This window comes from Dysidea avara, chromosome 6, assembly GCF_963678975.1.
Source record: "Dysidea avara chromosome 6, odDysAvar1.4, whole genome shotgun sequence".
In the NCBI taxonomy this organism is placed as follows: domain Eukaryota; kingdom Metazoa; phylum Porifera; class Demospongiae; order Dictyoceratida; family Dysideidae; genus Dysidea; species Dysidea avara.
The window spans coordinates 10,792,882-10,818,212 of record NC_089277.1 but is presented as its reverse complement, the minus strand read 5'-3'; the positions used below and the strand labels follow the sequence as shown (position 1 = coordinate 10,818,212).

The window sequence follows — 25,331 nt, the reverse complement described above, 5'->3', positions numbered from 1 at the left end:
CACCAGTGTGTATAGCATAAGTGTGCTAATGATACAATTATACACATGGCGTAGACTACATGTGCACATATGGTCATGATATACACAATGGAGTATACCTTATCTGAGTTGCATGTAGCAATTAGCAAGTTCAGCTATTTTACAGCCATAGCTATATGTACATTATTTGATGGCTGTGGTCTATAACAATCACTAATCTTAATACTTTGCCACCAACCTGTCCAACTCAATTATTTGAGAAGCCATATGAGCCAACGGGAAATTCTCTTCCTTTACAAATAAGTGATGGGTAAGCATCACAAACGAAATTGTTAGTTTTGTATGATTTATTTAACAATTGTATGAAATATTTACACTGTTTACTATTAATGCTGTTTATATAGTTTATTTATGAAGCCATGCAACTTAATTTGATAAACCACCCAACTGCTCCAGTACGTCACTACCTTTCTATACTACAATTATTATAAATTCTCTATCACTTGATAAAATCAAATCATACATACTATATACATAATATAATAATCATGCGTACTATGCATATAAACATTCAAGACACTGTCACAATTTCCATGATGATAAGAGGTCCGAGCTGCATGATAATCCACCCACGTTCACAAATGGAATTCTATAAATTGAAGCATAAAATGGACTAGACGAAACATGAGAGAGAACTCACTATTTATCCACTCATACTCAATATGGTAGATGCAAATGGATGCATTGTAGAAATACTAAAGGCCACAGTATATAAAAATATTGATTGCATGAGTACCTATACTGTAAAAAACAAAACAAACAAACAAGCAAGCAAACACTGCAGTACACCACATGATACCTGTCTCAATGGTAAGACTACATTTCAACAGCCCCTATAAATTCAAACAGCATGAAATGAAATGTAACAGTATAAATGACTAACTTATGAGCAGATACCATACTCATTGTGCTCTGTAGTTGCAATGGTACAGTAGATATTACAAAACAAGGCTTGACCATTGCAAACATATAGCATACAATGCATTTAGAATGCATTTAAAAGCAAATATGCTTGTATGCGAGTGTGTATGTACATGTGCGTGTATGTGCACGTGTACGTGCTCGTGTTGTGCATGTGTGTGTGTGCATGCGCGCGTGCGTACGTGTATGTATGTGCGCACATGTAACAATTTTTCTTCCCACATCTTGTCACATGTGTATATATTGCGTGTGTGTGTGCATGTGTGTATGTGAGAGTGTCTGTGTGCGTGACACTGTGGGTTGTGCAATGCAAACACGACATACCACTACACACACAAACACACTAGAACAATCAGTCCTAGGAAAAGAACTATGGACAATCTTATCTTCATCACCGACAGCAGCCTGTATGAAACACAATAGAGGTATAGCAGTGTGTATGACACATACACTATGTGTAAGTATTTACATACGTATCACGAACAGTCACCCAGTATATCACAAAAGCCTACCCTGTATGCACTGAGTCCACACCTTTACCTCTTAATAATGGTTCAACTTGCAGTTCCTTAAACTTGACCATCCACACTATTACACTAACAATAATGATTTACAAATAAAAGTATCACTTTATAAATCGGTACAATGTTTGCTAGAGAAAAACTCCAAAGAGAGGGTAAAACATGCAAGTATAAGGGGACTTACCATCGTGCACATACTGGGTGATTGGAGCAATCTGGATCATCCTGCAAAAATGCATGATATGGAACCCAACCTCTGATTGATTTGCCGCGTTCTCTCGTTCAGTAGAAGAATGTGTCTTTCACCATCATTTCACTTTGGACTGCGCCTCTCATACTAATCAACACCACGAAATATGAGTAACACCTCCCATGTTTTGTGTGTGTGTAGTGTAGTGTATGTGTGTGTGCACTACAAATGGCAGCCCAGCCCTACTACCATAACTATCACCTACCAGTGAATGACAACTGGGGTGCTTATGCACCACTCAGACACCCAAGTGAATTCCTAATAGTGCACACTTGTATTTATACCCATAAGTAATTTTCCTTTTAAGTACATTACATCCTTCGCTTTGTGAAACATACAAGATCAACTATGTAGCAAAGAGCTTTAGAAAGCTGACGGCTTTACATACAGTGTATGTACTGTGTGTGCACAGATTATTATTTGTTTTAAAAATTCCAGTCGTTTACTTTATTTTGACTCTACATGTTTCACTTGCACAGAGTTACAAATGAGAATAAACGGTTTTGCTCATGTTTGTTTAGTTTATACTCAATACACACGTATATAGCATATAATATACTCACCAGCATTAATGGGTAATTGATAATCTCTCAAGTGACAAGCAGCACGTCTAGGATGGGCGTACTAACTGACCAATCCACTAAAGCACTGGTACTTCATCATTTTGAATATCATAATGTATTCCAACTTATGTACATCAGTGCTTACATATAATCATGGCTCCCACAACACAGCTCTGCATACACACACACATGTAAATTTTGCAATCTGGGAAAAGATTAAGCACACGTAGTCCACATGCATGTACTAATCAAGACACTTTTAGTTTTAATCCATGGTCCCATTTGTAGTGTACACTCATGAATATAGAAACTCATCATAATATGTAATATTACAATTGCACATCACTAAAAGTTACACAGCGGACATACAAAATGACACAGTGAAATGACCAACATGACAGAGTGGGACTGTCACACTCAAGCACTTACAACCATCATTAATGAATGCATTTCTGGGGAGGTAGGATTATTAGTGGAGGGCTGTTTAATGGCTACACCATCACTGTAATGATCCCACTAGCCTTATCTCAACTATAGAGCCTTCTATTATTTTGTATGCCCAATGTGTCATAGTACATCACAGTGTGTATGCTTCAGCATAAAGCGTTTGCATATCCATGGTAACGTAATCGACGCCATGTTCTTGTACCAAGCTGGGACTTCTATCAGCTGAATCGGGCCAGAAACTAAGTCAATAAGTGAGTGATTTAGGTGTAAGTGACAGGAATGCTATTTAGAAAAGTTACCAGGTATAGGAGATCCGTCCTAAATGGAACCAGTAAAGGCAGACCACTTAATTGACTTTTGACAATAAATATGTTACATTCGAACTTTATGTGTAAAACCAACCAGAGTTAAGTGGTTTGGTTTTGCTAGCTACTTTTCCAAACTGAGTGGTAAGCTAGAATGCGTTTGGTATGGGACATTGATGGAGCTCTGGCTGAAGTTGAACGTTGCTGTATGGTTCTGTGGTGGTGGATATAATCCTGTACTACAGATTGTGTTGTTCTAGCCAGTTTGGAGTCGTGAATTGCCTGTAACCTGGCCTAATAGATCAATATACGTTTCCCTTCCCTACAAAACTGCCCTTTTGGGATTCAGTACAGATCTCCTAGGCCTGGTACCTTTTTAAAATATCATTCCTGTTATCTACACCTAAATCACTTACTTATTGACTTAGTTTCTGGCCCAATTCAGCTGATAGAAGTTTCAGCTTGGTACAAGAACATGGCCTTAATTACGTTACCATGGATATGTAAATGCTCTATGGGTATTCTTAACTTCAAGGAACGGCACTACATGGTGGTGATACACAGACACTCACTGTAGGTAGATCTGCAACCAAAGTCTAAGTCAAAGGTCAAGGCCACCAAATTCGTGCTAAGTCAACGGTCAAGAGTGAAAATTTCCAACCCACAATTGAAAAGTACTTAGTGAAATATCGTTGCTAAAGTCACCAGTCAAAGATCGAAAGACTATTAGTTACAGGTCATAGCAAAATTTTGGGTGAGTCAAGACTTTAACTGCGGTTGCAGATCGACCTACAGTGAGTATATGTGTGACACCCCCTTGCACTATAATGCATCTATCAATGTAATGCCCGACTAACACAGATACAGGCTGAGGGTGGGGGAAGGTTGGGGATGATGGGGGAATCAATCGCCAAATTTCCATGGGGGGTTGTCTTCACTAAGAAATTTACTGAAACAAAGGCGTGTGTTTTAGAAAGCAGTTACTCAGATGCTAGCTAACTACTAGAATCCACTTGTACTCACTCATAACCTGAATCTCTTGGCTAACACCTGAACGCCACATTATCATACAAATCCCCTCCAAGCCACACTATCCCCAGGGTTTGCTAGTCGAGGCTTAGTCAGGGTTTGTATGACTAATACTTCCCCAGTAGGTGAGGAATAGTAATCTTCTGTGATGCAAATCCCCACCTTCCCCCACCTTAGCCCATATCCCTGTAGTCTCGTGTGGCCAGACCACTTTTTTCCATATATTGGGTGGGAAAAAAAGGGTCTGGTGCAACTCCAATAGCTGTTTACTTCTGAAGACTCTAAGGACACTAATTGAATAACATTGACTGCAAAAGAGGCATCATAACATCAGTAAAACAATGAAATATTCGTACACTCCTGTTGTGGTTGTGAGTCTTGCTACACAATGAGGATGAACTTTCAAGACGCTATGAAAAAGATATCAGAGCAAATTAAGAATCATTTAAAGGATAAACAGATCGAAGCCATCTCGAGTTTACTTACTAATGTCATTGGCGCCTCCTTTGCGGCCAATGCTATTCAATTAGCGTCCCCAAAGTCTGGGAACAGCTCAGAAGTAAACAGCTACTGGAGTTGCATCAGACTCTTTTTTCCCCACCCAATACACGGAAAAAACGCGACACTAGTATCCCTGGTAGTCACGGAATTACATTGATAGGTGCAGAACAACATATCCACTCACCTAGCGAAATGTCATTAACACCGCCCTCACACGCCTCCCTTGTGGACAATGTTATTCAATTAACGTCCCCAGATTCTGGGAACGGCTCAGAAGTAAACAGCTACTGGAGTTGCACCAGACTCTTTTCTCCCCACCCAAACACGCGACACTAGTATCCCTGGTAGTCAAGGATTACATTGATAGGTGCATTAACAACATATCCACTCACCTAGCGAAATATCAGTAACACCACCCTCACAAGACTACTGGCTGTTCAGTTGTGACATATTAGGGCAACGAGTTCTTTGATGTCGAGACGCTTAAACTCTAAATAATGATCACTAAGCAAAGAAGGAAAACATCAATGACACGCACGCTCGAGAGAAACAGACCTGCCTTAACTTCGATGGAAATTCTGTACGAGGCGAGGAAAGACGGGACTGAACCAGGGGCAGACTCCTGGAGACAAAAGTAAACATGTACACTTCAATCAATTAACTAAGTGCTCGAATTTATAAACACACTAGCTACTACCGGATGCGGTTAGATCATTCTGGACCATTGGGTGAAGACTCAACAGTTTGAGCAGCAAGTGATTAGATTGTGTGGAGTCTGGTGGTTTATTTCGTCGATATGTTTCATCGCGCATTGTTCTGGGATGTGGCGGGTAGGGGGGCACCTTTACAGGTGCACTTCCAGAAGTAATTGATTATTTATTAGGCCACTCCAAGTCATACCTTAGTTTCTGGTCACTCCCAAGCCTACAAATGGATGCGGGCGGGCGGATGATCAGGACTTCAGGACTATAGACTCTACTGTGACAATATACTGTATGGTATTATTATTTGCTCAATTTAGCAAATTCATGTTGATTTTATACTTAACCAACAACATAAGTAGTTGTGCTTCAGCAAAAAATGCACTAGGAAAGTTGTTGATGGATCAGTATATATTTATTTATTTATTTAGAATATACTATAGGAAATGTTTTGCTCATGTAGCTACTTATGCTTTCCAAGTGAAATAAATGTCTCATTAGCTATGTCAGGAAAGTATTACTATGACTTATAGCTAAGTTGTTCAAATGATCATGATACACAATGAAATTTAACTTCTATATTCTTCATTCAAATGTAAAGTCTTAGCCCACTAGCTATGTGTTTCCAGCCTTCTATTCAGTAACCTTGAGAAAAGTAACTGTCAAAGTTTTGAGTCATTGAGTGCTCCAGACTACTGTTTTTTAGTGATCATCTGGGAATGTTTAAACTATAAGGGTTTCTACTTGCCAATCTAATTTTAGTTATGGAAAAGTTTAAGTTTAAGCTCACCGAATGTTGCCGGCTTTCCATACCCCTGTAGTGTTCAGTGATAAGGAATTAGGCTAATCATTAGAGGACTACATTTGAATTATAAAGTTAAAGCTATGGCCCATCTGCATGGACTAGTAGTTAATGCTACTGAAATTACTTTGGTTACAGAAGCATTAGTAACAGTTATAATCTGAACAGCTATATAATCAAGGACAAAACTAGCTATAGTTAGAAACATTTTATTAGTGTGGCATATATACCTAATATATACCTAATATTAGAGTTAAGAGTAGTGTGACTGCTCTATTGGAATCCCTGAATGCTCTATTAGAGTATATCGATCTTTTGCAGTAAAAAATAAGTGTCTTGCTGGGTCACGTGCACTTAAGCACCTGTAATATTAATAATAGTCCTCATAAACTAGGGTTTCAGGTTTACCATGCGGGCGGGTGACCAGAAACTAAGGTTTGACTTGGTGTGGCCTTAACCTCCTGTTCTGGGATAAAGATAACCGTTCTTCCGATAGCCATTCTTCCACACAGGTGAACGACTATGTTCAATTCTAGTGGTGTTAATGTTATTGTTTTAGGTGTACGTTAGCTGGTAAGGCTCGTGTAGCTGTGCCTGTCAAGCTGTATTCTCTGTTGACTTGGCTAGAGACAGGGGTCATGTGTCACTTGCTGTGGTGTGAGTGTACATCAATTTGTACCTGTGCTTGTTGAAGTTGTTTTAATTTAGATTTTGCTTGGAGTACAATAGCAATTATGAGACATTTGAAAGGTGTGTTTGTTCACTTCTTGTCTAAACTTAACTGTCAGCTAGAAATGCTGTCATCAATTTGGCACATTGCTGATAGGTAAGTAGTTGCACTATGTTCTTGTCAGTTATAATTACTTGATTAAATCATTTTTTCATCCCAGTAATAGTGGAATATGTCAGACATAAAAATGGCTGCTATAGTAGGGGACTCTCATGCGAGCTCTCATGACTTTTGTGTAGGCAACTATCGGACGAAGATTTTGAATGGCCATATTTCAGCCAAGAACAAAGATGTCGAGGTATACCCAGCAGGTATGGTTATATATTAACTGAAAGAAGAGGGATCTAATGTTGTTTTGAAAATCAACTGAAAACCGCTAGTTCGTAGTTATTGTAATGCCTTATAATCATACTTGGTAGTTAGTGCTCGATATCTTCACTTTTACCTGATATATGACCATTCAAAGTCTTCTTCCGATAGTTGCCCATACAAAAGTCATGAAAGTGCCCCTACTATGGCGGCCTATTTATGTTTGTGACGTGATTTGGATAAGGCTCATTACAACCGTAAGGCCTGTACTTTGCAGGTATGTTTAATGTGGAATTACTGACTGTTAAAAAATTAATCTTGTAGGACTGGTTGGTACAATCAGTAGATGTATAGGCATACAGTGTTGATCAAGTCAGTCTTTGATCTAACTGTGTTTGTGTAACCAACAGGTATAGTGGGCTTACATTGTCTATTTAACAATGTGCTATTTCTATTGACATTAGTATTTTGTAATTCACTGGGGTTTATAGAGATGTAAACTCCAAAGAAGAACACACACATGTACTGGGGAATATACCAGATTCAATGGTGAGACCACAAATAAAACAACATTTGAATTAACTGTGAATGACGATAGCTTATTTCAGCAAGTTATTCAAATGTGCAGACTCTGGTAGTTCATTTCATTTATTTCATCATGCATTGTTCTAGGATGTTGCTAGTCATAGGAACACTTTTACAGGAGCACTTCCACATGTGAGTCTGTCGATTCTTTGATATAGGGGTATACTAAATCTTATTGTTTACTAGGTGTGTGTTTTAAACGGCAGATGATGCATTTCAGATGGCTAGAAATGCTGGCATCACTTTGCCACATTGTGGATAGGTAAGCAGTTGTACTACATGTTCTTGTCAGTTTTAATGTCCAATCATTTTTAATTCCAGGAATAAGTGACAGTGGAACTGCCACTGCTTATTACGACTGTACGGCACATCAATATTTTTGCAGGTATGTATTAATGTTGAATTACTGACTGTTAAGTTTCATCTTGTAGGGTTGGCTAGTATAATCAATCCCACTGATACTTCATGTTTAGATGTACAGGCACATGATCACAATTGAGTCAGCCTTTCATCTAAATGTGTTTATGTAGTGAACAGGTATAGTGGCTTTGCACAGTTGTCTAATTATTATAATTGTGCCTTTTCTAGGAAGAGGAATATGTCCGTACTGTACACCTGGTCAATATAATTGTTTTCAGTGGTGATATAGCAAGAGAGCATGCGAATCATTGTCAAGTGATCTCTTTCATTGTTTGATGATGAGACCTATATAGAGGAAAGAAGAACAACGTAGCTGTAGCTATCCAAGAAATGTGAACACTGTACTGAACACATGCAACAATGTTTATTTAATGTTGTATAAAATATTTTAATTAAATTTTTAAAAACCTCTAATCTTATAATAGCAGAAATATGCATCAGTTATACTCAGCTGTTACACCACAATTATACAATGGCCTGTATATCTAAGTATGTATATCTTATATATACACACATACTTATGTAAACAGAGGTTATACACATGGTTAACCAGTAGTGTATGAGTCAATTATACTCATAATTATACATAGTATTGTAAATGGTATCTATACACAGGTGCAACCATGGTGTATAACAGATGTGCCACACATGTGTACTCTTAGCGTATATCATAATCATACATCAGTTATACACCTAAGTATTTCAAACTTTTTGCATGGTGAAACCACCAAACAAGTTTAAATTCTCTTATAACTATAAAGAAACAATGCAATAATGTTGGCTAAATTATTCCTGTAACAAGCTTGTACAATATAGAAGCCAATGATCATCTTTATTGCATATGTACACTACTGATGACTGTGAAGTATAGTGGCGGATTACAGCGACTACAGTTTCAGTGCCACGTGTAGTTGTGGTTTCATCTGTCTTAAAGTATTAGAAACACACGTGCGCATATATCATACAGCTAAATAATATTAAATTACAATAGCATAATTGTCTGTCAATCAATACTTGACATCCTCCGGGGGGGCAAGTAAGGAGTGAGTCCATTGTTGCACCTTCTGACGTCCCTGTAAGGCGGCCTGGCGAGGTGTTCTACACTGCTGAGGTTGTGGGGTTGGTGTTGTGGATTTCTCTTCAGTGATATGATGTGAAGTAGGTAGCTCTGCTGCTGTAACTTCCAAGGGATACAACTTGGCTATTGGCCGATTCGTTCTCCCAGTAGGTGTTCTCACAGTGGCTGAACGAATGAGTCCGTCAGCTCCTTTATTTACATATTCTATTATAGCCAGCTTCCACTGCACTCTGGGGGTATCACCATGAATAAGAACAATGTCTCCCACCTTCACTGTCTGTGTATTGGATCCTGTTGTTCGATGAAACTCACGCAAGGCTGTCAAGTATTCCATCTTCCACCTGCTCCAAAAGTGTGACAGTAGTAAGGCCTGGGCTTTCGCACTTCCTCTTATGTCTGTAGTCTCACCATAAGTTGGGTCATTCAGTTCATCATCCTGGACAACATAGTGTGGCAGAGAAACAATTGGTCTGCCATGTAACAGATGAGAGGGTGTAATTGGTTCAATGTCATCAGTATCCGATGATACATATGTAAGGGGACGGCTGTTAAGAATGGCTTCCACTTCAACTACCATGGTCTGGAGGCTCTCTAAGGTAGCATGAGTTCGACCCAGTACCTTCTTCAACGTTGACTTAGTGAGTCCTATAAGCCGTTCCCAAAATCCTCCAAACCATGGAGCTCTCTTTGGGATGAAGTGCCACTTCATTCCTCTTCTGGCTAGATCTTCTGCTAATGCTGCAGATGTGAGTAGCTTCTGCAGCTCCTCCGCCGCGGCTTGGTACGTGGACGCATTATCTGAGAGCATCAATCGAGGTAGTGATCTCCGGCTGACAAATCTGCGGAATGCCTGTAAAAAACACTGCAAGGTTAAATCACACACAATTTCAAGATGTATTGCTCTGGATACCGCACAGGTGAAAAGGCAAATATAAACCTTCTGCTCTCCAGTGTTGCTGCGGACATACAGAGCACCTGTAAAATCCACACCAGTAACCTCAAAGGGGCGTGAGGCATTCACCCGGTCCTTGACAAGTGGTGGGGGATCTGGAGTAGCATAAGGTTTACCTGCAGCTCTCTTGCAGATGACACACTTGTGAAGCAGTGATCGTACACGTTGCCTGCCTGAGGGTATCCAGTAGCGTTGGCGTATCAATGTTAAGGTTGCATTGACACCACTGTGGTGTAGTTGTGTGTGTGCCTGCAGTATCACTAGGTTAGTGAAGTGGTGCTTCGATGGCAGAAGGTACGGGAATCTTGCTTGTTCAGACAACGGGGCATTGTGTATTCGCCCACCACACCTAAGTAACATGTCCTTGTCTAAGAACAGTCTCAGCTGTCGCACCAGTGAAAGTCGCAAGGACTGTGACTGTAAGTTCTGGATTTCTTCTGAGAAATGTTCGTGTTGAACAGCATAGATCCACTTCACACTAGCTAGTGAAAGTTCTGCTGGTGACAAATGCATGGCTGTATTGGAGGATGTGTGCATGGCATTGTTAATGAACCTTAGAGTGTACGCAGTGACTGCTAGCAGCTTGGATAGAGTGCTGAAGTTGTTGATGTCAATGATTCTTGCCACTGAAGCCGGTAGATTCTTATGAGGCCTAGTTTGGTCACTGTGCACATGGTCAATGCATCCTAGTTCTAAGCAGGTGAGCAGAACCTCTGTAGGGTCCCAGGCTGGCCAGACAGACTGTGTAGGCAGCCATGTTGGGCCATGTACCCAGAGATGTGAAGACTTGAGTTGCTCAGCTGTAATGCCTCTAGTTAGGAGATCAGCTGGGTTGTCTGCTGAGGGGCAGTACTTCCAGTTGGTGGATACTACACGGATCTCTTCAACCCTGTGATTTACAAATGGTTGTAGTGGCTTATGGCTGGATATCCAATGTAGGACAATCTGGCTGTCCGACCAAAGCTGCACAGCACATTCAAGGTTCAAGGCTGCCTTGACAAGGGAGCTAAGTTTAGCTGCAAGCACAGCAGCCTTCAACTCAAGCCTTGGCAAGGTTAGTTGCTTCAGTGGAGCTGCCCTTGTTTTTGACATAACTAGTGAGGGTAGGTTTTGGCCCTGTTGAATGTATGCTACAGCTCCATAAGCCTTAAGACTGGCGTCCGCAAACACATGAAGGTAAGTGGGCATGCTCTGAGTTGTTGATAGTGATGCAGCATACTGACGGCGAAATGATAGTGTTGTGGCACCTCTGATGTTATCTGCAATTTCCATCCATCTGGCACAAAGATTGTCATTCAATCTGATGTCCCAGCCAATGTGCTCCTGCCACAGTTGTTGAAGAAATAGTTTGGCAGAAATCGTGACTGGTGTTATCAAGCCAAGTGGATCAAAGATAGTCGAGGACCATCGTAAGACTTCTCGTTTGGTGAGAGCAGGTGAATTGCTAGTGCCTGTACATGGCGATAGATGGATTGAATCTGTCTGAGTATTCCAGAGCATACCAAGCACCTTCACCGGGTTGTTGTGTTCAGCAACCTTATGTCGCAATGCGGTAGTCTGGAGGAGTGAGCAGTTTGATGCCCATGAACGCAAATTGCTTAATGCTGATCGAGATTCAGTGAAGTACTCAATGGCAGCTTCCTCACTTTCGCATCCAGACACCAAGTTGTCCACATACAAGTTGTGGAGCAAGTCCTTGGATGTGGTATTAGCATTCTGTGTTAGATGGAATTTCAGGGTGGCATTGAGCATAAACGGGGAACTGGTGGCTCCAAACAACACCACTCTGAATCGGTAAGTAACAAAGGAGCTACTAGCATTGTTGGGATCCGACAACCATAGAAATCTCGTGTAATCCCGGTCAGTCTCATCTAGGAATACATGGAGAAATGCTTTCTCAATGTCTGCTGAGAAGGTAAAGGGGTGTTGTCGGAACCGCAAAAGGATAGCGCTGAGATCGTTAAGGAAGGGGGGACCTGCATGGAGACAATCATTTAAACTAGGGGAATCACGGGACTGCTTACAGCTACAGTCATACACTATCCTTATTGGGGTAGTGGCTGACTCCTTCCTTACCGGATGGTGTGGGATGTAGTGTACGCTGTTGCTACAATCAGCATCAGCCACTTGTTCAATGAAGCCCTTCCGTTCTTGCTCAGCGATGATGGTGCCATACTGTGTCAACAGTTCTGATGATTTAGCCAATCTGTGAGCCATGGATCGGGTTCGTCTAGAGCACACTGAAAAATTAGAGGGCAGAGGGGGATGATTTTCCTTCCATGGAAAACGTAAGCTGTAGGCTCCATCTGACCGCACCCTAATGTGTGTCTTCATGTACAGTTGAAGAAAGTTGTCATTCAGGTGTCCCTTGGCAGTATCACTGGACTCTGAATTCCAGAAACATGGATTCTCACCTATAGGGTAACTAGTACAATGGAAAATTGCAACATGAAGGTTAGTCGTTGCTACAGGCTGCGGCAACTGGAGTGGGCCAGACAGAAGGTAGCCAAGCTTTGACTGAACGGCAGTTGGTCCATTGCCCCGGACTGTGTGGTCTTGTATGAAATGCCAGTAATAGTCTGCCCCAATAAGAACAGATATGTCAAAGTTCTCATCTCCAGTTACCGGGTGAGCCAGTGGAAGATTCTGTAAATGAGGAATAGCATGTAAGTGAGTGCGTACTGAGTTTCGGATTGGTGCAGCAAGTTGTGGGACAATCAGAACAGAAATCTGTATACGAGTGCCATTTAGGGCATGTACAAACATAGTAGCTACTGCAAGGGTTCTGGATGGGGAAACTTGTGCTCCAAATGAAGACACTGAAATGGTCTCATGGCTAGTTGGTAATAGATGAAGCTCATCAGCCAGCTGTTGTGTGATGAAGGAACGCTGTGCCCCTTCATCAAACAAAATGTGGCCTTCAGCAGTGGTGGTGTATGATGACACTTCTGCGATAGCCGTTTTCAACAAGCAGACACTTGTGTAGAGGGCAGTCAGGGGATTAGAAGCCAATGTGGTAAGGCCTGAAGTTTGTTCTGTTGCGGGAGGCTGCGTTATAGGTGTGGATTGAGTACTGGTTGGTGGGGGTTTACTGTCAGCAGGAAAGCATCGACAAAGGCTGGTATGGTGACGCTTCTTGCACTCCCTACATGTGAATCGTGAGTTACATTGGGATGCCTTGTGTTGCGCAAGACAATTAAAACACAAGTTGTCCCGTTTCACTATAGCCAGCCTTTGCTTAGGGTCAACCACCACATCACAATTGTTTGCTTTATGGCTTCTCTTACAGAATGGACATTCTGGAAGCTTTTTCTGCTGACTGTCTCGGGGATGGGGAAATTTGTCAATGCGAGTGTTAAATGAGGCAGTGGGGGGTGGGGTGCTGTCATGCATGCTGGGTCTTCCACTGTGTTGCTGACTCATGTCAAGGATCTGAATTTCCTTAAGTAAGCCACTCATAACATCATCAATAGACCATTCAGAATCATGATGGTCACGAGCCATGTGTTTCTTTATTTCAACTGGGAGCTTGTTTAACACTGAAGGTGTCAACATGGTGCCATAAGACTCTGAAGTCTTGCCTAACGATGACAAAGCTCTCATATGCTGTTCTAGGGTATCATAGAAGGCCTGTAAGCTAGCTAGGGAGTTAGATGGTTTCCAAAGGCTTAGTAAAGCATCCATGTGAGCCTTAATGATTTTGTAAGGTTGACCATATCGAGCCTTGAGTAGATCAACCGAATGGGCATAATTAGCATCTGTGAGTGGGAACCCGGCGATGATACGAGCAGCATCCCCTTGCACTTGTGTACGCAAGTAATTAAACTTTTGTACCCCACTAAGACCTTCATTTGCATTAATCGCTGCATCAAACGAATCCCAAAACATTTGCCATTCGAGTGGGTCACCGCTAAATGTTGGCAGAGATTGTTTTGGGAGTCGAGTGACAGCTTGGGGAACTCTACCTGTGTTACTTAGTTGATGTATGTTTGTACTCACGTGTGTAGGTCGTGCTGATGCTACATAGGGATTGGCTGAATCGTCCTGGCTGCTTGTCGCTGACAGGAGTTGGATGGGTGGGGACGAGATCGGGAGTGGTACAGGTGGAGGAGGACGCTGGGATTCAGGTGGCGGCAGGCCAGCCTTGCGAATGAACTCTGTCAGATATGCTAGACGTTCTTCTAACGTCATCTGATAGGTGTCAGCATTGGTGATTTCCTCCTCGAACTCTAGTTCACCTTCGATCTTGTCCGCAATGGCGATGTCCAACTCCGCAATCTGTTCTTTCTTCGCCTTAAGTTGGGTGAGCGTTGTTTCAGCCAATAGCTTCTTCCCTTCGGAGACAGATTGGGTACTGACGCCTTCGAGATCGGTAGAAAGCATGTCTTCCACTTTCGCGAGCAACTTCGTTGTACTGGCCTTGATCCCTCGGCGTTTGAGATTAAGGCGCTCCATCACTAGTGTTTCGTCACAGCACCAATGTGAAGTATAGTGGCGGATTACAGCGACTACAGTTTCAATGCCACGTGTAGTTGTGGTTTCATCTGTCTTAAAGTATTAGAAACACGCGTGCGCATATATCATACAGCTAAATAATATTAAATTACAATAGCATAATTGTCTGTCAATCAATACTTGACAATGACAGAGAACTGTAGATAGGTGATAAATGACATTGATAAGGCCAAGCCTTTCTTCTAATATAAGCCTGAGGTAATACTTGCAGCAGTGCCTTTGCTATGTTGTACATGATGCAGGGGCGTAGGGAGGGGGTGTTCCGTGGGGTTCAGGAACCCCCCTGTAAAATTTAGACTCCTGTAAGCAGGATCCTAACACACCATTTAGTGTGGCAGGACAAAATGAGTGAGCAATATAGTGTAATGGCACAGCACAACAATTGATAAAACTTACATTCATCTCTCAGGGAAGGATTTACAGTGGTAACATGAGTCCTCTTCAAAACTTGTTTAAAAGATCGATATACTCTAATAGAGCAGTCAGGTATATACTCTAATAGAGCAGTCAGGTATATACTCTAATAGAGCAGTCAGGTATACTCTAATAGAACATGCATGTAAATATATCCATGTCCATATGAAATTTTTCAGACATTCCAACATTAAATGCAAAACTTAGCAAGATCTTATACTGCTATAGCTTTGGTGTGCAGTGTTTAAAGATATAGAGCTCCAGTAATTTAACACTTGTGTTATGCAAAATGAATTCATGCTATGCATATTTGTATAGTTATATTGTTTTGATTGTCATTTGTATCAGTGGATTCATGGCTCCTATACCACAGTGAGATATAACCATCACTTACAGACTACTATATGTGTCTCTATGTGTTATGCTGTCTGTTTCCACTAGGTGACTTTATCTAGTACTACCTTCATCCCAGGGGCACTTAATGCATCATAATTAATGTACTTTTTGCATAAAATATAGCAATTTGCTGATTTAATATAAAATATTGAAAGTCTCTCAGCGGCCCCAGACTCCTGCTTCTAGTAACTCATGATCAATGCTGGTGCTGGAACCCCCTTCAAAAAATCCTGGCTACGCACCTGTGATGAACACCGATCTTCTGACAGCTCTTTTAAGGTGTAGAAAGCAACAGGCAAGTCTTTCAGTTGGACATGTACATGTGATAGCATAATATAATAAATAATTGCTGAACATACTACAGTAAGTCTTTTTAATAAACCATCTAACATAATGACTTGTTCAAATTGAGGGCATATATACAAATCTATATGACGTACAGTGAACAATGGTAAAGACTTTAGGTACCAGCTAACCTATAATGTATAACTTTGAGTACAACACAAACATCAAGTATAGTGCTAGCAGATTTTTGTCATACTGTAAACTATCACCATAAAATGCATGTCATAGAAAAAGATCAACACATGTCATTGACACATAGTGAATAAGGTATTGCTACATGTACCAATAAGCAAACTTGATGCTTTAATGATATAAAAGTTGTGACTTGTGAATCATTAAAAATTGGAGGCAAATTATATAGTGTGTTATTATGCTCACATGCCCCGTTTTTGCAGGCCCACATTAGAACATTTTGAATTACATCATGGTACTGTATCAACATCATATCAGAAGGGTAGACAGCCAAGATGTTTGTCATGTAAATTGTGTACTCTTTAACCTTCACAGTTTAATATGTATACTCCACAAACTAGTTCTCTACAAGTCATCAAGTACAGCTACAGTAATTCTACACCCTAAATTGTGTTAAAATGTCAGTTGAGTTGTCTAGTCCAGTATTAGACACTAACACTTTAGAAGCAGTGAAAATAATTGTTTTACATGCCCGGCCCAAAACATGTCTTTATCTTAATAGTTCATGATGTTAGCACATTTCAGTGTGTCCATAGCAACTAGTTCAAAAGACGATATTCAGATATGTACAACAGAGTGAAAACTATTATGTGTATTATTAAATTGAGCTTTGGTAGCCATGAAAATTACCAGCCTGTTCTCTGTGATATGATTTAGTCACCTCCTCCTGTTACTTCAAGTTATACTGTTTCATCTTCAACATCTTTCAATTCACTAGATCATCATGTGATCAAGTGTAGTGTAGTGAAATGGTTAACAGTAATCTAATGATAGCTCTAAAAACCTATGTATGGGCATGTGGATTTAGTGGAATGGAATAGTGGATTGGTGGAATGGAATACTATAGAGGACTAGAATGGAATGGTGGAATGGAACAGTATTTACATAATTTCATCCAGTGATTACCACTTTATATAGACCACCTCCTAACAAAGATCACTTCTTTATAAAGACTGTTTTGCTTTAATTAATGTCTAGATTGTTGCTATCTTGTTGTTTTAGAGTGTATCCTATAGTACAGTTTTATTGATTAGTTCACGTGTGTGCCACATGACTAGAAAAGCCAGAGTGATATCTGATTGTGATACAGCAAGATCCCCATGCACAAACAGCTTGGCTGTGCAAAATGATGTGTCCATGAAACTAAAAGTAACTGACAGCTAATAGGATAAATATCTGGTGAGGCCAAGAAATGAATGTTAATACTGGCAAGAGTTCATAATATACTTTTTATATTATGAACTCTTGATACTGGAAACTAACTATAGTTTACAAATGTTTGGACCTTTATCATTGACTTGTGTTCTAATTAATTCCCTGTATCTCTAATAATTGGCTAATAATTTGGCCACTTTTTTCTCCTCTACAATGACTATTGACAAAGCACCAAATTACTAGCCAATTAGAGTTAAAGGAAATTAATTAGGAATGCAGCCACACACATGAAAGGATCGATGTTATGTAAATTATAGTTAACTACCAATATTAACATTCATTTCTTGGCCTCACCAGATTTTAGTTTCATGGACACATCTTTTTTGTATGGCCAAGCTGTTTTTGTATGAGAGTATTATTGTATCATAATCAGAAAATGTGTAAGACAATCCTATGGGGATGTACTCTAAAACAACAAGATAAAAGCACTTAAGACATTAAGTAAAACGGGCTTGATAAAGAGGTGGTCTTTGCTAGGAGGTAAAAGAGGTGAGTACTAGGTGAAATTATCAAATTACCTCTCCATTTCACAATTCCAGCATACTATTTCACTGAATCCTGGCAGACACACACCCTGTATGTAGTACATGCATACAAACATGCACCATCACAGATAACACAGGTAACACATGTAATTTATTATATGTCGGTTGTCCAATGCTATACATTGTACAAAGCACACATGAACTATAGCTACATGTGTGAATGGATTTTGGAAAAAATGATCCAAATTTCACATTAGAAGTTTTGAGATAAACGATTTTAAAGAATTCAAGTCAGCATAACTCTTCAAGGATAGCAAGTATGTGTATGAAATTTACCCAAAAATTGTAATACCTTTCAGACCACTCCCATGCAGTACTTGTAGAGTTTCCAAATATGATAGAAAATCTGAGCAGTTGGACAAGCGAAGTATTATCACAAGTGCTGGGCAAGAGATAGACTTCAAAATAGAGGCAAACCACAATTGAAGTCAAGACATGAGATTACATGATTTTATGGTAACACTAGCACCAAGTTACAGGTATATGTTGTAATAATTCACTTCATCAAATGTTACGATCATTTCCAGGACACAACATCTGATCAGAGATAACTTTGATGAATGTAAAATAAGATCATGTGATCCACAAAGTTTTCTATTACCTATAGGAATTCTGTCACCCAAAGTACATCATTTGTATTATGTTTAAACTTGACAGAGCATTGTATTTGTTGTTTTTGTTTCACTGTTTTATACTTACATAGTATTTAATTGATTATTGTCAATTTTACACTATTGTCAGGGACATAACCAGGATTTTTCAATCCAAAACTCTATTCATAATATTTGTATAATCCTGGGACACAGCTATGTATAGTTCATATTCACTTGGACCTTCTTTAATGCCAATAACTTGCCAATAAGCTATGAATTTCAAAATTGTACTATTAGGAAGCCCATGAATATCTGCACAATTGGGCACCAAAATGAAGCTGTAAAATTCTGCTGTACTTTGGTATTGGAATCCTGTTTGATTAGATAGTGCTGTGAATATATTTGTGGTAAACCCAAGGAAGCCAGATCATGTTTTTCCAATGACAGTTAGTGTATTATGGTTACAAAATACGTAGCTGTCTAGCTACCCACTGGTTGATCTAATTTATGAAGTCTTTTCATCTATAGGAAGTCCAAGTGAACACAAACCCATTATCGTTAGTGGGATGATGACTTGTAAACAACCAAAGCATATAATATTTTGCTACAATATAGTGTATCGAGAATGTGTCTTGTACACTTTCGTAAGTACATAATATAAATACAGGATCAAGGACTATTGTATTCACATCATAATGACTAAAGCACTACATGTGGACTATCAGTAAAAGTTCATATTCAGCTTTTCATGTATCACCACATTATAATGCTGCACTCAATGAAGACCCCAAAATTTAACATTCTACATCATTTTCTACATTGATAAATCTGTTAGTAGCTACTTAGATATTTACATGAATGCCCTATTACAGTACAGGAAATTGTGGAGTTCTTGCAATTTTTAAATTTAAGCGCATGCATACATTTGTCACAATGGCTACTTTAACTATATAACTTGCCAATTTTTGTTTTTTCTGACATCCTGAAGAACGACCACTATCCAAAATAGATGTCTGGTTACTTGGGGTGCTCAAATAGTAAACAAAACTCAATTGTTTTCTTGATCCAGGTGTGCATGCACTTAAATTGTAATGTTGCATGAACTCCACAAATCCCTGTATACTTGACTGCTTTATTAAAGTATTGGTGACTGCAGTATCTTGGGTTTATGTCCTCTCTGTATGTAGGTCCTTCCCTGAGAGATGAAAATGTAAATTTTGTGTTACTATAAACTGTTGTGCTGCATTGCATGCTGATGCTGTTACTCATTCACTTTTGTGCTGCCAAACTGGTGTTAGCTAGTTACTGTTACAAATCCAAATTTCGAAGGGCTTTCAGTTCTGAAACCCTTGGGAATCCCCTCCCTACACCCTAGATTATGGGTGGGAGAGTTGACAGCTAACAATGGAATTACATTTGAATAATTACAACAACACTCCTAACCAATAGGAATAGAACAGTCACTGCTTATAGATGCACATCATTCCAATTACTTTAAAATGATCATACTAGTATGTAGCCACTGGTACCTAGCATGTGTCAAATAATAGAGTAACCATGTACATTACATCCTTCAATACAAGCACCTGATATATTCATTACATTGCATGTAAACAGTGTGGGAATTTCTTAGTGCATTTATGTATAGTGAGTGTAGTGTACCAGATAATAAAATAGTTGATGAGGTCATTTAATCATTTATACAGACAGCAGCTGTAGCCTTTTATTATACACTGTAAAAAATTAGTAAATGTAGTGAATGCTCACTACTAATGGCTGCCACAATACTCACTACTTTTGAGTAGTGACATTCAATACTTTTTGCAGTGAATGTCACTACTTGGTGGTCAATGTAGTGACGTTCACTACATTTAGTAGTGACGTTTACTAGTTTGTTTGTTTTTGTTTTTTCATACCAGTAAAAATACATTATTAGATCAGTCAAAACAACAGGAGAAACACAACACAGTAGCCACACACAACACTTACATTTCATCATGTTGTGACAGTCGGTCATGAGGCTGATCCTGTTGGTTGCCAAGCATCACAAGAATAAGGACATTCTGGTTGGTTCACTACAGAGATTGACCAGACCATATATAGATGTATATAACATGCATGTAATCTCTTTAAGGAATCAAAGCTACCTCACTATATGTGTAAATCTTGTAAAGAAATCTAGTAGAAAATAATATTAATCATGCATAAATTGTGGGTGGAACTTCGTAGTGCTGATAACTACACTCAGTGAAAATTTGAATTTCTACTGTCTGACTGAATCATAAGCTACTAGCACCTCATTATAGGTGTAATGGAATGATCTTTGCATTGAAAAGCTATTAAAACATTTTTTGCAACACACAATTGCAATTTATCATTTAATTATCTTGCTCTAATTACTATACAGCATCTAATTCATTCTTTTATTGGCTGTATAGCTAACCTGAGCTGATGCATATATTATAGGACCTTAACAATAGTAAAATGACTGTTTTACTACTATAAGTGTTTGCAATAAATATTTCTTTGACTGATAAGTGAGCTGGTTTTGGTTTAATGAGTTTAAGAGAATCAACAGTTCATTTTCATGACTTCTATTTACATGTTTTATAAATAATGCTGTGGCAATTAATGTTATTTTCAGCCTTTTATAGATGCCAGTGCAAATCTCATACTGCCACCTCCTCTAACAATCTCTCCTACAGGTCTACAGTGGCAGATCCAGACTTTTAAAAGGAGATTCCACTCTGGAACATGGTAATTGTAGCTTCAATCTATATAGCCAACTAGCAGTAACATTATAATTACTCTCCAGCAATATTTATTATGTGTTAAACCTTAAAATTAGGCCTTTAGAAATGCAACTGATCGTGAAGCCTTTAGAAGTTACTTTAAAATGTCACATAATTACTATTTTTAGAGACACTTATTGTGTATGAAGATGCTGATGTAGCAGTTTCAAGTGTCACCAAATATGGATATGTGACTGGGCCTGCGAAAACAGGACATGTGTGCACAAACTACACCTGTCACATAACAGATCATATATATCTTGGTGCTGGAATAGAATATTTGTATTCTGCAAGTTGTGTTATATATAATTTTTACAGCCAATTAAATGTTTAACGCAGGTTAAAATTGCACGACCATAGCACAGTAGCATAAAAAGTTATCAGTGCTGAAAGCTTAAAAAAGTAGGCAAATTTTATGTGTACACATGTCCTGTTTTTGCAGGCCTGGTCACAAATTATTCCGTTACTGAGATATGACCTATATGATATATATATATAGAGTGTATTTGTTGTGCTCATGTTCCTGGTTTTTGTCACATTATGGCTTAGATGGATTGCATTACACAAAAGCATAACGTTTGCTTATGGATGTAGCTATGCCTTCAGCAGTTTGGATTTCTTCAATTGAGAACTTCTCCAGTTACCAACTGTCATCATGACCAGCTTACACTACAAATATTAAGGATCTTCCAAAGAGGGTTCCATGGATCCAGGAACCCTATGAATCTTCCATGCACATATTCCCAGAGACACTGTATTGCTTCATTTCCTCCTGTATTTTGACATTACATAACTCATGTGTACCACTCAGTGTTTAAACATTTCCACGTCATCAAGTTTATTGTAACCTCAACTTGTACATCATGATTACATACATGCACAACATCAACTATATGCATGTACATAGACATCACCCTGCTGAAAAATAAGTTTTGAAGAATCTTGCAGTATAGATTGGCATTGTTAGCATTTTTCATGTTTTTAGCATAAGGTTTAGACAAGCCTTCAAATTGCCATACAAAAAGTCGTGCTATATGTCCTACTCCTGTAGGTCAGGTATAGAGTCATCACTGACTATGTGATGACTTTATAGTATCATATCTTTGCCTTAAAATTTAATGGAACAGATATTGTGTCAAGCAAATTTCAAAGTGTCCATAACAACAATTTCCATTGTTAATAGCTATGGTAAACCATTCACACCACAGGAAGTTGTATCCAACAGAATGAAAATCATTGTGTACATATTAAAATAAAATATCAGTTGAACTGTGGTGGTCATAGAAATACCAGCCTCTTGTCTGTTGTATGATTTTAGCCACCTCCTTCTGTTGCTTCAACAGAATCAAGTGTCACTGTTTCATCATCAACACCTTTCAGTTCACCAGACCATCAATGTCATGTCTAGTATAGACCACATAGTGTATAGTGAAATCTTTTGTTAATAGAAGTTTAATGATAGCTCTAACAAATCACTACACATGTGTATATAATATTGCATACAAAGCACACATGAAATACATTCGATATTACACCTATAAGTGACACAAAATCAGCTTAAGCACCTTATAAGGAACTTAGTCAATTCAGAAGTCTCTAATGTACACATTGAAATAATCCTCCCTGTATCAGTATAATATACATGCATGTAACAATATGGTGTGTGGCTGATGCTTGCAAGTCATAACTAAGAAAAAATTAGGAATTTTAAACTAGAGTAGAGACAACATAGTACCAGATAAAAAGTACTAAAACAAGCTGGATTGGAGTAGTATGTGATGTCCAATTGCAGTAAAAAAATAAGAAGCAAGTATCCCTACTGTGCTATGGAGATTGAAACACACAGAAGGGATATTTGCTTCTTATTGTTTTACAGCAATTGGACATTACATACTACTTCAATCCAGCTTGTTTTAGCACTTTTTATCTGGTACTATGTTGTCTCTACTCTAGTTTAAAATTCCTAATTTTTTCTTATACTTGTTTGTGAACTTTTTCTGCAAGTTCATGACCATGCACTAAACACACTGTAGAGTAGTGCAAATTAATCTAACTGGAGTTTAGAAAACAAATCTTTAACACTTATCCATATATAGGAGTTGAATATAGAACTAAACTTCTTAAAATCTATTTAGCAATGTTAGTGCTAACTATTGACCAGATTTGATCTCATTAGTTTCCATTCAATCTGTCTGAAGCTATGAATCATTAAAGTTGGTAAATTGAATGTGTACATGGGAAGACCCCTTTTCACAAAACTGGTCACAATACACAATTAATGACAGCACTATATATAGGTATGTGCAAGTAGTCAGCAAATCTTTGCCAATTAGCTAAGTGTATAACACACCACATAATTATTATTGCTAAACTGTATTCACTTAGAAATCTCATTAACTTTGTTTACATGGTAATAGTAGCACTTAGCTATATATAGCTATAGCTATGTGGTTTGCTTGACACATCATGTGAAGAAACACAAAGAAAGTCATGAAGGAAAGTATGCTACCAGTCTGGATAATGATGAAGTGAACGAGAGAAGCAGCTAGTGCAGGGGCAGATCTGGGGGACTCAAAGGGGTGGAACCCCCATTTGGTAGATGCCTGACTGAGTCTAACTGCTGACAAATTTTCTAGTTTATCAGTCAAAGAAACACTTATTACAAGATTTTATATGACAAAACACTTATTTCTACCTTTGCTTACAGCAATAATACTTCAAATATCACTTGAAACTGCTATCTTTCTGTGATAAACACCTCTAAAAATAATCATCGTCTTTATCAGCATTGTCCTAGCCATCTACGTGAGCTAGCATATAAACAATTTGTCTTGCCTATTTTAGAGTATTGTTCCCCAATATGGGATCCATATCACCAAACCAACATAAATCAAGTAGAGATGGTCCAACATAGAGCTGCTCGTTTTGTCACAGGTCAACCATGGAGACGAAATAATAGAGACAGCATCACTAACATCCTTGAAAACTTGCAATGGCCTACACTACAAGAACGTCACAAATCAGCTAGACTAGTTTTACTATATAAAGTACTACATGATTTATTAATTATACCGAACTGTTATCTCCCATTTAAATCTACTGTATTACGGACCCGACACTCACACAACTTTAAACTAGTACCTTACCAACCAAGAATTGATGTATATAAATATTCCTTCCTCCCAAGAACTGTACCAGAATGGAATAGATTAGATGATGAAATTATAGAGACTGACTGTGTTGAAGAATTTAAGCAAAAATTAGCCCCTTCTATGTATATAGTTAAGTAACTTATCGTAATTGTATATATTTTTATAGTTTACTATTGTAATTGTACATATGTATATAATTAAGTAACTTGTCATAATTGTACATACTTATATAGTTAAGTAACTAATTGAAATTGTACACATGTAATTGCACATCAGCATTATACCCCTGGAGGGTCCTGCTGATTAACAATAAATAAATAAAATCTTCCAAAGCAACTGTTAAAGGTTTCAATTGCATTTCTAAAAGCCTAAATGGTAAGATTTAACAGTGAAACATTGCTGGGGAGTCTACCACTAAGCTTCCCCTTTTAGAAGTCTGGATCCTGGCACACCTGCATGTAGTGAATAGTACCTTGGTACAGTCACAGCAAACTTTCAGAAATGCAAGTAGCTACTTAGCTAAAAACAAAACACTTGTCTCTGATGATTTTGGACAGCTTACTCAGCACTGCAACGTCTACAACACGTGTCCACGGGTGTACACATTATACAATACCATATTGCATAATGTTGCTAAGCCCATTGATGGAAGCCCTACTATTGATGAAGAACTTTCACTGGTACAGAAGGATAAAAGGCAACACAATAGCGCATGCATTGTATGTTTACCAATGTGCCAAAGGTTTCTTCTTAAGTGAATTTGAAACGTTTTCATGAAAGAAGTAGGGCTGTAGCTCTACCCAGCTTTCTGCTATGCTTGACTGAATGCATCAGGCAGGCAGTGGAAAATTCTGCCAAATAAAAAAATAATTAAATTCTGTAGCAACTTAACAAAAATGTTTCTGGTAAATCTGAAGGCACTTTTGGGCTTGATTTTAGTCTACCAATACTGTCACGGTGACATTTTATCACAGGCCACGCCCACACCTTCATTGTCCCTACTACACAGTACTGTTGCA

General features: G+C 38.7%; 1 protein-coding gene and 1 long non-coding RNA gene across 5 annotated transcripts; both read right to left on the bottom strand.

Moving 5' to 3' along the window:
- Positions 1–445: 445 nt before the first annotated feature.
- LOC136258926 (uncharacterized) lies at positions 446–5,250 on the bottom strand. 4 transcript variants are annotated; one of them, XR_010703117.1, is made up of 7 exons: positions 5,132–5,250; positions 4,969–5,080; positions 4,761–4,917; positions 2,295–2,467; positions 923–1,818; positions 680–872; positions 446–628 (listed from the first exon to the last, which is right to left on the bottom strand). It is a non-coding gene; the product is annotated as an uncharacterized lncRNA (long non-coding RNA). The 4 variants fall into 4 exon arrangements; XR_010703118.1 differs by having other exon boundaries at positions 680–1,365; positions 1,501–1,818; XR_010703116.1 differs by having other exon boundaries at positions 680–1,818.
- A 3,880-nt stretch (positions 5,251–9,130) lies between these two features.
- LOC136259224 (uncharacterized) lies at positions 9,131–14,608 on the bottom strand. The gene has a single exon (XM_066052711.1). It carries the CDS (start codon positions 14,606–14,608, stop codon positions 9,131–9,133), a length of 5,478 nt encoding a protein of 1,825 aa, XP_065908783.1.
- Positions 14,609–25,331: the final 10,723 nt, after the last annotated feature.